The sequence below is a fragment of the Callospermophilus lateralis genome, chromosome 2 (assembly GCF_048772815.1).
Source record: "Callospermophilus lateralis isolate mCalLat2 chromosome 2, mCalLat2.hap1, whole genome shotgun sequence".
In the NCBI taxonomy this organism is placed as follows: domain Eukaryota; kingdom Metazoa; phylum Chordata; class Mammalia; order Rodentia; family Sciuridae; genus Callospermophilus; species Callospermophilus lateralis.
This window is the reverse complement of record NC_135306.1, coordinates 195,218,737-195,233,749: the sequence shown is the minus strand read 5'-3', so window position 1 is coordinate 195,233,749 and position 15,013 is coordinate 195,218,737. Positions and strand designations below refer to the sequence as shown.

General features: G+C 35.0%; 1 protein-coding gene and 1 non-coding gene across 2 annotated transcripts; both read right to left on the bottom strand.

Moving 5' to 3' along the window:
- Positions 1–5,617: 5,617 nt before the first annotated feature.
- On the bottom strand, positions 5,618–5,689 carry Trnav-cac (transfer RNA valine (anticodon CAC)). Its single transcript has one exon. It is a non-coding gene; the product is annotated as a tRNA-Val (tRNA).
- Positions 5,690–9,941: 4,252 nt separating this feature from the next.
- On the bottom strand, positions 9,942–10,840 carry LOC143391710 (olfactory receptor 4C11-like). The gene is given in 2 exon segments (XM_076844468.1): positions 9,942–10,282; positions 10,285–10,840. Coding segments are annotated over 2 exon segments (897 nt in total).
- Between the last annotated feature and the right edge of the window lie 4,173 nt (positions 10,841–15,013).

Genomic DNA, 15,013 nt, shown 5'->3' with positions numbered 1-15,013 from the left:
CATTGAAAAAATCAAATTCCCAACCTGATTCTCTGAGATGAAACCATTGAAAACCAGAATTAGATGTGTTTTAGTTCAGAGGCCTGGCTTGATCTGAATCCACACTGCCTAATTTGAAGCCCCAGCCACTGCCCAACAGTGATGTGACACACTTAGAAAATCCCTTGATATAGACATTTAAAACATACATAATATGATAATCTACCTTTTAGCATTACTTAGATAGCTTCTGCCACCATACCGGAGATGTGCTATGGACTAAGTTCCATTGGAGTAGTCTCATTATGACCATTACTCCTGGTTTTCCAGGATATATTGCCCAATGTTCATAAGCAATCCCAACTGTTCATTTACTCACAATACAGCTGTACAACAGTTTAAAAACATGAATTTGTTGGGGCTGGAGTTGTGGCTCAGCGGTAGAGCACTCACCTAGCACCTGCAAGGCCCTGGGTTCTATCCTCAGCACCACATAAAAATAAATAAAATAAAGGTATTGTGTTCAACTATAACTAAAAAATAAATATTTTAAAAAACCATGAAGTTCTTTTATTGAGTGTCTGAAATTATGCCTATATAAGGGATCATAACTGTTTTCTTGCTGTGGTCAGAAGGTAGGAATGACTGTTCCAAATATCTTCAATAAATATAAAAATAAAATGAATAAAAGTACTTCATATTTTTTAATGTACAGGGCCTTGGATGAGAGAGAGAAAATAAAATAAGGCTTTAGTTGTAAAAAGAGTTGGGATCCAAAGATACAAAAATCAGAGGAGAGAGAACATTTAGGATGAAGCCACATTTTAATGGAAATGAGAAGGAAAATACTTCCTATAGCAAATAGATCGATGTAGAATTTCTAGTTAGTCTGACTCCAAATACATCACAGAAAAGCTTGGAAAAGTAACTTTTCCCCCAGCAAAGTACCCTGAAAGCCAGATTGTAATGTTTGGACATCTTTTCATTGGCAAAGTATAAAACTTGGAGGCATAAAATATGTAAGATCAGATTTTTGTAAGATGAATTCATCACTTAAGAATAAAAATTACTCCAAGTAATTTACCTGGATTCAACCATTAGTTGTTATTGCTAAAGTCTGTACAATTGGGACATAGAGCTCATCTGTCCTAAAGTCTCTACCTCCTTCAAGATGTTACAGGTTCACTGAAGACATCTGGTTTTCTATTCCCTGCATTTAGAAACTCAGGGCAAAATACAAGTTTATTTATCATGGTCCCCATAATCTAAAGACAGCCGGAAGGCATTTCAAATACAACATGCCAGAGTCTTAAGACTTTTTGATTGCTTTTCTAGAGGCAGATCAGAGGTGCCCACTTTCAACCATTGCCTGTGAAGAATAACAACATTAAACATCCTCTTCAGCTTTAACAGAACAATTTTTATGCTTCCAAAACATAGAACATAATTCCTTTTGCACAATATTTAGCACTCATTAAATTCTAAATAAAATGTTTCACATAATTTAGTAGAATAAAAATAATATCAAGCTTTGGGTAACATAGATATGTAAGTTTCCATTGCAAGAATTATTATATTCTAGAACTTTAGTCCTAGACTACATTCATGTCAATATTATCAATGGCCAATTCTAGAATCCTTTAAGCAGGTCTTCCAGGAATTCATTGAGATCCTATTCTATGTCTTTAAACGGGAAGAAGGACCCAAATTTGGTATTCCTTCCTCTCTTCATTTCACCCATCTCTTTCTCTTTTAGCTTCCTTTCTATTACTTGGAAATAAAGAGTGGGTACTTTAGAAATACAATGATTGATAAATACAAATAAAAGCATTACTATAGTTTCCAATGTAATGGTTGATATACTCACCTTGGCTTTCAATACCCTTTCCCAGTGCTCCCATCTTACTGTCCACTTGTCCTCCCAGTGTTCTGCTCATCCAAGATCCAGGCACACCTGACACTTTCTGACCTTCATGTGTAAACCTAAATAGCCTCATTCCCTGAATATTCCATACCTTACAGTCAGATGACATTTCCTCTGCTCTAACCTCCATTCTCCATTCCCATCTGTGTGTGTGTGTGTGTGTGTCTGTGTTAATTGAGATGTATATTTCCTAAATATACACTTTTGTATTTTTACCTCAGTATCCTTTGTTCATTTTATCTGATATCTTGTAAGATGAGTTGCCTCATTGTGCTGTGTGTACTTTGGTCTATGCTAGAGATAGAATTGAGGAAAATTTTCAGGCAGAGAAAATCCGGATCCAGAATCCAAGACTTTGTGCTCCTTGGAATCTGTCCTTAATACCGCATTGCCATTTCGTTGCAAAGTATCATACTTCAACCACCCAGGTGGAGCCAAAATAAACCCCCAAAACCATACACAGGAAATGAAGGAAACCACCCATATACTCTGGATATGTCCTTTCCAATGGACTCAATCTTCAGAAATCAGCATTTTGAACGTGCATTTGAAAAATAATAGTGAGGAAGAGATAGAAAGTTAAGCAAAGGATATGAGGAGTCAATCCAAAGGGGGGAAAGGTAATGTGAACAATAAATAAAGAAAGAATTTTCAGAGGATGCAATAGGGGAAATCCTATATGCAAGGATAAGCAAAGAAGCATGGTAAAGATAAAGAATATTTTCTCCTAGGATTTCACTGAAGAGTCTTGCTTCCCTCTCCTCCTCTCATCACACTATTTTGCACCCCACTCCCTCTAAAAGAATGCATTAATAAAGGGAGATGATGATAAATAAAATAGCCAACACTAGTATCCTCTCATCAGGACACTTAGTGTCATTAGTATCAATGCAAACTGACTGCATATGATTTGTGTACAAACCTATCCTTATCCTGATGTCAGACTCTGCAAATAAAGTAGTTCGCAAGTATTGGTTAATACACCACTGCTCCCTTCATTGTGTCTCCTTTTTAAATTGCAACTGAGCTTGAGACACTATTTCATCTGGAAATATTGGATCTTTTCATCATTGGAGAAAATATCTCCCTGGAACTTTTCTCTTCTTGGGAGACAGAACCAGAAAACAGCAACTGCCCTAAAACCTGGACCCAATGGGAGGCAAGAAAATTTCACTCTCTCCAAATTCCCTCCCCAAGCTCCTATAGTCCCTGTCCCATACCTTTCCTCTGGAAGTCGCCCTGCACCAGTGCAGATCCCAGATTCTTCACCTTTTGTTTAGGCCCAGAATCAGCAACTGCTCCCAAGGGTAAAAGAACTCACTTGTTTTTTGTTGCAAAATTAAACTCACTTTATTGAAAGTCATTGTCTCTCTAGAGCCTTTCCCTTCAGTTCTGCTTTATTTAGCAGATTGCCAGTACCCCATACAGGTGATTTACCCATTGTGGGTAGATTTTCCAGTTGTTCACAACTTGGCCACAGATTATTTCTCTATCAATTGCAAAAGCTCACTCATATATTATTAACAATTTAACAAGTACTTGTCAATCATTTACTGTGTGCCAGGCAATATTTTAGGGACTGGGAATTTAATAATAAAAATTAAAAAAGAAAGAAAGAAAGAAAAAAAGAAAGAAATCCCTACTTCTTTAATAAATTATATTCCATTTTCTACATAATAAATACAATAAATAAATTGTGTAACATGATGATATATGGTGATGTGTTATGTAAATACATAACAAAATAATTGAAATAAATAATAAAATAGGAGATACAGGAGACACAAAATGGATGAATTTGCATTTCTTTCTTTCTTTTTTTCTTTCTTTTTCTTTTTTGGTACCAGGGATTGAACTCAGGAGCACTTAACCATGAGCCATATTCCCAAACTTTTTTTGTATTTTATTTAGAGACAGGGTCTCACTGAGTTGCTTATTGCCTCATTGTTGTTGAGGCTGGTTTAAAACTTACAATCCTCCTGCCTCAGCCTCCCTAGCCACTGGAATTTCAGGTGTGTGCCACCACACCTGGAGAATTTGCATTTATTTAAGATAAAATATTTATAATTAGGGAAACAAATTTGTTTGATCAACCAAAAAAAGGAAGCAAACTATGCAGACATCTGTAGGGGGAATAACTGAGCAGAAAACGACCATTCAAGGTCACTCAGGCAGAAACATAAAAAGTTGGCAGTGGCAGCAATAATGACTTGTGTGTTGGGATGAGCTTAAAGAATGCAGTTAGAGGCACTAGTACAAAGGAGCAGAGAATGGCTGAGGGTCTTTGTTATGACTCTGAAAGTAAGGAGCTGAGATAGGTCAAAGGACAAGATTCTTGAAAGGAACATGATCAATTGGTCAACTTAGGAGCCAATACGTGGGAAGGATCTTCTCTATGATATTAAAATCACCATGATACATAGCAGGATCATGTTGAGCGATGGTGAGCAGAGACCAGCACCTTCAAGGTGCAATGGCCCTAGAAGCACTTGATGACTTTTCTAAGGGAGAGTGGAGTTTGGGATAATCAGAGTGAGATGAAAAAGTAACTAGAGAAGAGGTGTGAGCTAGAAGTGGTGATTAAAAGCACTCACAAAGTCTCACCTCTAAGATGTTGGCATGAGACCTGTGGAGAGGAAACACCGCTCACTTAAGGAGAGGCAGAAGGCCAGGAGAACCAGGGAGGCAAGAAAGCAAATGTTCACAAGGAGATTGGAAAGTCAGGGGATTCTGTCCATTGCTGACCTGAGATCTAGGAGTTGTAATGAAAGGGGCTCTTAAGAAATGAGAGCTATTATTTTAAAAGGAGGAATCTGTAGTTCTGTAGGAGACTTAAAACATGAATTTAATATATCCTTCTAAAAATGATAGTTTAATTAACATTTCTCTCTTGTTGGAGAAATATTAATATAATTTCTTCAAATCCTGGGAACTCATAAAATTTGCGGACTTGCTATTAGGCTTTTACAAAAAGCATAATCCACTAGAATGTTAACCATGAATATGGGATTTTTTTCAATGCTTCTTAGAATAACACTTAAAAATAATGAGTCAACCAAATTGAATTTGATTTTTGAACAGAAAGGTTTATGGATGCTCCTGGTGCCAGGTGCCTATGAAAGACTGTCCACTAAAATAAAATTTTCCCCTTTGCAGTAACAGTAGAGTAGCAGCATTCATGGCCACCAAAGGAGAGTCTACATTCACCAGCCCTGCTTTACACATAGGGGTAGCTCTGTGGCTGAGGTTTTGTCAATTGGACATAAGCAGAAGAGATACATGTAACTTCCAGGCTGAAATCTAAAATGTTAGACTTGTGTTCTTGGATTTATCTCCCCTTCTGGACAGATGGTGTCACAAATGCAGTGCTCTGTGGCAGTGCTTCTTAATCTGCAGCATATACCTGAAACACTTCATGTTAAACTCAAATACTTCATCAGTTCAAGGCTGAAGCTTGGGATTCTGCATTTTTAATGAGCTCCCAGGAAATGTTAGTGGTTCCAGCTATGATCACATTTTGAACATGAAGGTACAGCTTCACAGGTGGTCAAGCAACAGACTGAGAGATAGCTGGATCTGTAAGTTAAGAAGAGGAAATGCTCTGCCAAGTTGGATTATTTATATGGAACTGTTACATAAAAAGAATAATTTCCTATTTAAAAAAAATTTAGTTATAGATGGACACATTATCTTTATTTTTATTTATTTATGTTTATGTGGTGCTGAGGATTGAACCCAGGGCCTCATGCATGTGAGGCAAGCGCTCTACCACTGAGCTACAACACCAGCCCAACTTCTTATTTTTTAAAGCATGATATCATTGTATGTCTCTTTGATAGAAGTTTATCCTTACTCTAAGTATTTATGGATCTCAAAAATATACAGGAGGGCTTTTTCCTCTTTATATAATAACTCTACTCCTGGGAGGGTACCTGGGTTACTGATATGGTCTTTCTCATGCAGAGATGGCATTCCTTCTGTGACATTTTTAAATTACTTTTCCCTTAAGAACATGGATTTGTATTAACAATGAGAATTCAAAATGTTAGAGTTTAAAACTCTTCAAAAAGGATATATGGAGAGAAAAGTTAAGGCAATATAAGACATTGCTTAATCTTCAGAATTCAGAGATTCATTCTTGTTGCACTAGTGTAAAGTAACTCTGGTCTTCAGAATTGGACGGCAAAAATCAGATCTTTTAAGTAAATACCTAGTTGTATCAGTGGAGTAGAGGAAGGGGATTAATGGGGATTCAGGAGGGATGGGCAAATAAGTAAGTAAATAAATAAATAGCCCAGTTGTGAACAATCTCTCATGCTCTTGCTCACTGTAACCAGATAAAAAGGGCCCACCATTAAAAGACAGAACACGTATTTAATACTTTCCAGGGAAAATTCAATTGGAGAACAGGACTAAATGCTCACAGTGTTAGTTACTTAATATTGTGCAAAAAATGACCACAAATTTAGCAGCTGAAAATAATTCACATTTATTTTTTCAGTTTCTATAGGTCAGGAGTTGAGCACGACTTATCTGGATCTGTCAGGGGTCTTTCACAACAATATAACCAAGATTCAAACAATGCTGTGGTCTCATCTTAAGATTCAGCTGGACAAGGTCTATTCCAAATCCTGTGTGTGCCTGTTTGCAGAACTCGGTTCCTCTCTGGAGACTGACATGAAGGCCCCATTTTCTCAGTGGATATTGACCCAGAGACAGGTCTTAGTTCCCTGCTGTGTGATACATTGAATAATAGTTTACTACCTAGCAGCTTACTTTATTGAAGCCATCAAGGTGGAGAATCATGAGAAGAATGGAAATTTCTTGCAATAATAACAGAAAAGTAAATTACCATCTAAATATTTATGGGTGGAAAGAGAACCCTAGAAATTGAGAGAATAGGGGTTCCCAGAGAATGGGGAGTGCCTGGAGACAGGCAGAGGTGGATCATTGGGAAATGTTATTGTTTGATAAGAATAAGTTTTGGTGTTCTATGGCATAGCAGGTAAACATAATTAACAATAAAACACCATGTATTTCAAAATACTTAGAAGAGTTTAATTTGAATGTACTCACCACAGAGAAATGATAAAAGTGATAAATATGCTAATTATACAAACTTGATCACTACCCAATGTATACATAATACATAAATAAATTATCACATTGTATCTCATAAATATGTACACATATTTGTGTTGTTACATACATAACATATAACAATACATACTAAAAAGAACAGTTAATAAAGATGATCTTATTTCTACCCAGTGATTATGGGGCTATAGATAATCACTACACACTAGGCCAGAGCTCAGGTCATCACATGAAGACATAAGTCTTACCTATCATTTATATTTTTCTATCTGTGTACACATTTTTATTAATCAAATTATTTTTCTATTGCATATACTTTTATTTTGTAGGGATCATATTTTCTTCCTTTTGAGTAACATGTAGAATTCTAGGGAAAAAAGAACTTCTTATAAACCCCAGGTCTAACTTAAGTGATTCACACAAATGATTGCAATAATACATGTGGAAACATGAAAATAATTATAAGTGCTATATGCTTATAACTCTTAAAAATGTAAAAATTAAAAATAACTACAACAGTTAAATTGTTTAAAATTAAGAAAACGCATATTATTTAAATTAAGTAATGCTAAGTTAATATAATTTTTTTTTGTAAACCCTGCTCATCATTTGCCCTCCAATCACAAAGTAACAGTGTTTGACACCTTTTAACAATGATCACGTTCAGGCACTCAAATTATGCGATTAAACCTGGGTATGCGGTATTCATCAGATGACCTAAATCATGCTTTTATATATTTTGAAATTATCAACTCAATCAACTCAAAACATAAAATCAGAATTTAAAAATCCTTATGGAAATTAGCAGAAATCTAGGTAGAGCAGATGGGAGCTTACTTTTATCAGGGTGTAGAAGAGTTGGTAAGAAAATATACCACACCCTGGATATATATTGAAGGTCAACTATTTCTTTCTAAGACATTTTCTAGAACTTCCTTTCATCTATTTATTTTTTACTTCAATGCTTTGGCAACAGAAAGAACAGATTTCCTGGGAAAGACTGCAGATGGAGCAAGAGTGAGGCAGGAAAAGTTAGCCAGCAGCTCTGAAGGCACTAATAATTCTACGGAGGAAGATGTCACAGAAATGTGACATTCAGATGAGAGCCATCAACACAGAGATAGAGCATGAAGCCTGAAGAACCCTCATTTTAAATGTGGGAACTTTAATATATGGGATGAAAATGCTTCTCTGAGCTGTTGTTGCCTTCAACACAGGTTCAGAAGAATCTCAGCTAATCTTAATTAATCCAGGAAGGAGGAGCTTCCCAATCTTCCCACAAATGTTTGTGCTAAAAGCAGCTTATCCAAGTATCAGGAAACCTCCTCTGTTGTGTCATTTCAATTACTATGTCTTCTTTCTCCTGTTTTCAACTCCTAAGCTTCCCTTCTATTTATATCATAAAACTAAACCTTGGCAAGGCAAGCGGTTTGCTGACAGTCAATGTCATAATACAGAAAATTGCTGCCTGCTGTCTATAAAATTTGGACTTTGAGGTTTTCCAGCAAATAATATGTAAATCTTCCAAACTTCTATTAATGGAGTTTGAATATTCACGAGGAAGCATGTCATGATTCATGGGAAGAATCCCAAAAGAGTACTGTGTAGGTTCATCTGCTGCAGTATAGGGGACAGTTCTCAGATTTATAGGAAAGCACTTATTTTCATTCTGGCTCCCCAAAATGGCCTTTTATTGTCCAGACCTGATTGAACTGATTCTTTTTGTCTAAACCCAGTTGAAAGTATCTGAACCAAAATGTTTATTGAATGAGAAACTACAAAATATGTAAATTAATGCACCAAATGTTTATTCTGGCCATTGGTAACTATCCTTCTCTCTCTAGATGAATGTCCATAGGAAACACAAATACTATATGAAACTGACTTCATACCAGCAGAATTTGACCAACAGGCATTATTGGATATGGGCTTCAGTAAACAGTCTGAAATGTTCAGTCTGAAATGACATGTCTGCCAGTCAGACTGACCAAAAGGAAACATTTTTCTTGCACTAGGACTGTACCTCAGAACTGATCCAAATTGTGTTCCCACGATGTACTTTGTGTGGTATTTTAAAGGGGACATCTTTACTCTTTGGATTAATAATAATGACACCAGCTCTTTTTCTTTACTGTAAATCTTTTTATAATTATACTCAATTTGTGATAGTGGTAGTTTTTATGACTCAAAATTTTACAAAGGATTCTCAATTTGTCAACCAAAAAATATGGGCAATGAAGATTAGTAATAAAAAATTCACCATAAATACATAGAAATCATGGTTCAATACTCAATGTGCCTTATAACCAGTTTTAATCTTATTTGAATATAACAAGTTGTCACTCTATGTATCTTCATGGGAGGAATAAAAGACCATTTTTAAAAGTTTATTACAAAAATAATGAAGTATCAAATAGATATTAACTACACAATACTATGATCCTTGGGGAACATACATTTCTTGGAGTAACTTTGGTTATTGATTGTTAAGCCAGATAATATATGACACAGATTTAAGAGTACCAGATCTGATTTCCCCCAAAAAATGAATGTTAAAAATAGATGTTCAGAAAGAAAATAAAAAACAAAAATCCCAATTACAATAGTGCATTAAAGAAATAAAATTATAGAAACAACAAGAACTGGCTTATAGAGCTTCAAAAGGGCAGGGGAATCAATTCAGAGAGCAAAAGTCAGAGGGCTGGTGCACCTCAAATATGGCTATACTTGGTAGTCTGTCATTTTAAGTAATATTGTCCTAAAATAAAATGGATACATGCTCATTCTGCCTATTTTGCCAAAAATCCTACTGGAATAGAATTATACAATAACATTGGGATGAGGATTTTATTCTTCTCTATTGCTGCAATTTTACATAAGTTATCGTAGAATTAGAAAAGAGTCTTCCATTTTTTGCTGCCTCAAGTCAGAATCAGTTGAATCATAACTTTCTGGTGGCATTTTTGACTTCTGCGTTCCTCAGAGTGTAAATCAGAGGATTGAGAAAGGGTGTCCCAATTGTATAAAAGACAGCCACCATCTTGTCCATTGGAAATGGGATTGGAGGGCGAGTGTATGTGAATATACATGGAACAAAAAATAAGATGATCACAATGATGTGGGAGATGCACGTAGAGAGGGCTTTCCTTCTTCCTTCAGCACTCTTATTGCTCAGAGAGTGTAAAATGAAAGTGTAGGAGATAAGAAGGATTAGGAAACTCACCATGCATATGGCCCCACTATTAAACACTATGAGTAGATTGATGACTTAAGTGCCATATAGGCAAGTTTCAACAAAGGTTGCAAATCACAGAAATAGTGATCAATCACATTGGGGCCACAAAAGGGTAACTTCAAAGCCAGGAAAAGCTGTGCTGAAGAATGAATACAAGAACCAACCCAGGTCAGAATCACCAATGCACCACAGACCTGTTGGTTCATGATGATTGTGTATTGCAGGGGCTTACAAATGGCCACATAGCGATCAAAGGCCATGAGGATGAGAACCAAGTTTGCCATGAAGCCAAAAAAGTGAACAACAAAGATCTGTGTCATGCACTCATTGTAAGAGGTGACTTTGTTCCCACATATAGCATTGATCATCAATCTGGGGGCTGTGCTTGTTGAAAAGCAGGAATCAGCCAAGGATAAGTAGAAAAGGAAGAAGTACATGGGACTCCCAAGTGTCCGGCTGAACCGAATGGTCATCAAAATGAGTGAGTTTGCCAACAGAGTTGCAAGATAGAGAAACAAGAAGACCACAAACACTATTTTCTCCTTTAGAATATCCTGTGTTAACCCAAATAGAATGAACTCATTCACACTGTGATTCAGCTCCATGGGTAGAGTGAGTAGAGAAAGGACACAGCTGATAAATCTGCAAATAAAATTGATAAAATGATAATTTGGCAGTAGATGTGAACTGTACTCAATGAGAACTTTGTCGTTTCAAACAACATAATACAGTGATATTCTCCCATTTTTTCATGTATTAAAAAGAGTAGGAATTTTTTTTTTAATTGAATCCCTTACTTTAACCATAGGCATTGATGCAAGCTCTTCTTAGGTGGGACAAAGAATATTTGGGGGGAAAGAAGAAAACCTGCAAGTGATTGCGCTCTCTGCCAGTGTCTGAGAGCTAATGCCTATGTAGTAGCACCTTACTTGTGTCATCTTAATGTCTTGAAATGTTCATTTCTATAAAAAGTAAAGATTTTAATGGACACATATTTGTACACAAATGCATATGATATATATATGTAAATATTGGGAATGCATCTCAATTACTGAAACTGTTATCGATATATAATATCAAAGTGTACATTGGAGATGTCCTCTTGAGAAAACATGTTTTTTGATATGGACCTCAGTTTTTGCCCATTTTTCCTCTTCAATATCTTGACCAAATTATGTTTTCATATGAAATTATTTCTTCAACTTTTGTGTTACCCCAGTCCTAATTTTAGTTTCGTTTTCAGTCAGCACACATATGAGAATATGATATATGAATAAATCATTAAGGTTGAAATTATTAAGGAAAGTTACTATATATTTAAAGCAATCCACTACACATGTTGGATATATGATATTGAGTCTCACACTGTAAATTTGATGTGCCACTCTGCCTAGAACCTGAATAAGGACTTTACTTATAAATGACTTTTCCTAACATAATTATCAGAATTTTTTTGCATTTGACCAATTTTGTTTCTTCCAAATCATAATTTAAAATTATATTGCAAAATTTCACTATATGAATAATCCCCATTATTTTGTTCTATCCTCCTTTATATGCACACATATTTATACAATTTAAATCATCCTATAATACTTTATTTTCTAGTTTCACAGAGTATTCACAATACAATTATCCCTTTTTTTGATTATAAATTAACATTTGAAATTTCACAACATAAATTTTACTATTTAATTTTAACATTGTTTTTATATTTTAACTCTCATATATAAACATTTGCCCAAATCTCTTCTTATTTATATACTTTATTTTTAATAATTTCATCAATATATATTACAAACTTCTGAGGCACAAAATGTATAAATTTTTATAACTACTGATAATCATTGTCTAATGTTTTCCTATTAATATTTATTAGAAATATTTTCATCATGGTATTGGAGTATTTTTCACAATAAAATATCCAAAGTTTACATTGAATTACAAAATTCATAATTTTCCATCTCACTCTCCAGAGGTAACATACCATTCCTTATGTATTCTCCTAGATTTTTTATAGCTATATGTGTATATGTATATATGTATGTGTGTGTGTGTGTGTGTTTGTGTGTATATATATATATATATATATATATATATATATATATATATATATATTGGCTAAATATCCCTTTTATGAACACATTGGGTCATTTTTTACTATAGTTTCTAAAACTGTAGCAAAATAGCATTTTTTAAAAATAAAATTCTAAAATTAAGCATTATCTTATTTGGTTGACTAATAGAATAAAAATTATAATAAACATGTATTTGTTTACTGAGGACAGTATGATATTTTTGTATATTTTCATTTCTTATATTTCATATGTCTGAATTATGTATGTCTTTTAAAATTGTTTTTGATATCTTGCTTTGAGCTCTTTCCTGTTTTGAATGTTATACCATTGAATCTATGAATTTTCCCCTTTATGATTTAACAAGTTATCTCACTTTGGGAGTTATCATCTTTATTCTGTCTCATAATATTCCTAGCACTTATTTTAGTATAAATTCTGAGACAGTCTACCTGTGTCTGATTAATTGTCAGTCCATCAATGAATTAAAGAGAACTATCACATCTGTCTCCAGACCCCCTCAGATCTGCAGCCACTATAATAGGGCATGGAAAGATGTTCTCAAGCACTTTGCCCTCATGATGGAGGGATTACACACTTCCAGATAAGATAAATAATTACATAAAAATTACACACAGCTTTATTCAATTCTATCAAATATCCCTTCCCCAAGTCTAAGTAGCCTTAGAGAATGAGTTAATTGGTTAGTAAAATTTCAAACATTAGAAATAGTGGTAAAGCTTTGTCTTAAAAATCTATGTTCTCATTCAACACAAAGGCTGTTAGAAAGTCCTGGGGAAATGATAGACAACCACGCTGTCCAGGCCATGCTATTTTGGTTTATTTTAAATAAGAGGAAAAAAAAAAAAAAAGATTTGGAAGGCAGCACTTGACAGGCTATGTGCATAAGCTCAGATCAATACTGCCTCAGGTTTTTTATTGAAACCAGTAATTATTTCATAAAACTCCTGAACTATTCTTCCTCTCTGATAATACCTTTGGGGTATTACTACAGTAGTGGAGCATACCATTTACTCTTCTTTAATTTTAAATTTTATTTCTACCCATTAAAATTTTAACAAGTTTAAATCATATCTAGACCCAAGACCCTTCTTTATTTTTGTCTAGAAATATACACCTATCTCTATTCCCTTTGCGTTGATATTACTATTAACTTTGTGTTGATGTGAATAAAATACCTCATATTACCTATTTTCCTTGTTTCATTACCTTATAGCTTAAACAGAGGTTCACTTATGTTATTTCCTTTGACATGAACATTTTCTTGCAAGAAAAGTATGTCCATTAGCCTTGTTATTTTCTGGGTATGAAATTTGACCTGTAACCCATAGAGTTTTATTGAAGCAAAACAAGAATGAAATGCTGCTACTAAATAGCTATTCTCTTTCCCATCCACCTTACCTGTCATATAAAACAGCAAATCCCAAGCATTCATGTCATTGTATCCTCAAAAAAGAGAAAAGTTGAGCTGTTAGAAGATTCCAGTTGATTTTTAAAAAGTTTTCTGACTTGATCCCAAAGTCAAGTTCTGCAAATTCATGATGAAAAAAATATCAAAATACAAATTAGATAGCTAATGAATGATAGTGAAAGGGAAAAGGGCAGAGACTCAATAAATTAGAGTAGGAGACAGGAGACTGATAGTGAACAGACAGCTGCAGAGTTGTGAGGTAAGAGAAAGGAGATCTGGAGAGGGGAGGTAAAAGGGGTTTGTGACCCAAAATTTCACCGTAAAGCTCAGCCTCTTTCTCTCCAACCCATTTGACCCCAAACCAGGGAGGTAAGGTGTGGTCCATTTTCAACAAGGATGACCAATGTCCTGAAACTCCAAGTGTGTGGAGAGTGGAGTCCTATTACATACTTTGTTCCAGAAACCATACCACTGACATTTAACTCTTCAAGTGAAATGATCCCAAGATCAAAAGTTCTGCCATGCTGGACTCAATGTTATGGTGCTATATAATTCCACCCTCTGTGAGCAGAGAGTTGCTGAGGAAATAGTATATGTTCCTGCTGAAGCTAGGAAAGTTTTTAAGAACCCTGGAACACCGTCACTCTTGTTTGGGAAAATACTCCCTAGAAGTTCTACCTTTCATAGAAGACACAGTATTCCTGACAGTCTTGAGAAGGCAATGTGAAGAGAGCATTTCAGATAGATTAAAATCCTTACCTTTTTTTCTGTTAAGCAAACAGATGCTTTCCAAAGAACTTCACTTCTCATTTACAGGAAGCTGAATCACATGAAGCCTGGGTACAGCTTTCTATCAGAGAGGTTATGGGATGTGGAGAGAGTATGTGGAGAGGGGACTCTACATGTGGACATATTACACATGGTTCCTCCCAAAGCACTGTGTCAGATGAAAACAACAATTTCTACACTGGAGCATTGAAGAAAGTTGTAAAACTTAGAGGAAGTTTCTTAATTTGTCTCTTGAAAACAATATGAAAGAAACTACCCTTGTGCTCTGAGAAACCATCTGAAACCAGCTATTTTTTTTTTTAACCAGTTTGTCTTTGGTAAAAGTGTAAGTAAACACATTTCTTTTTATTACACTGGAAATTTATAGTAATTCCACAAAGGTTTTATATGTGTAAGGCTTTTATCCTCAGGAGCTCTAAGAAAGCCCTACTCCCAGCAAGTCCCAAAGGATGTCAGTGAGTTACCTCGTTGACTGTAGAAGG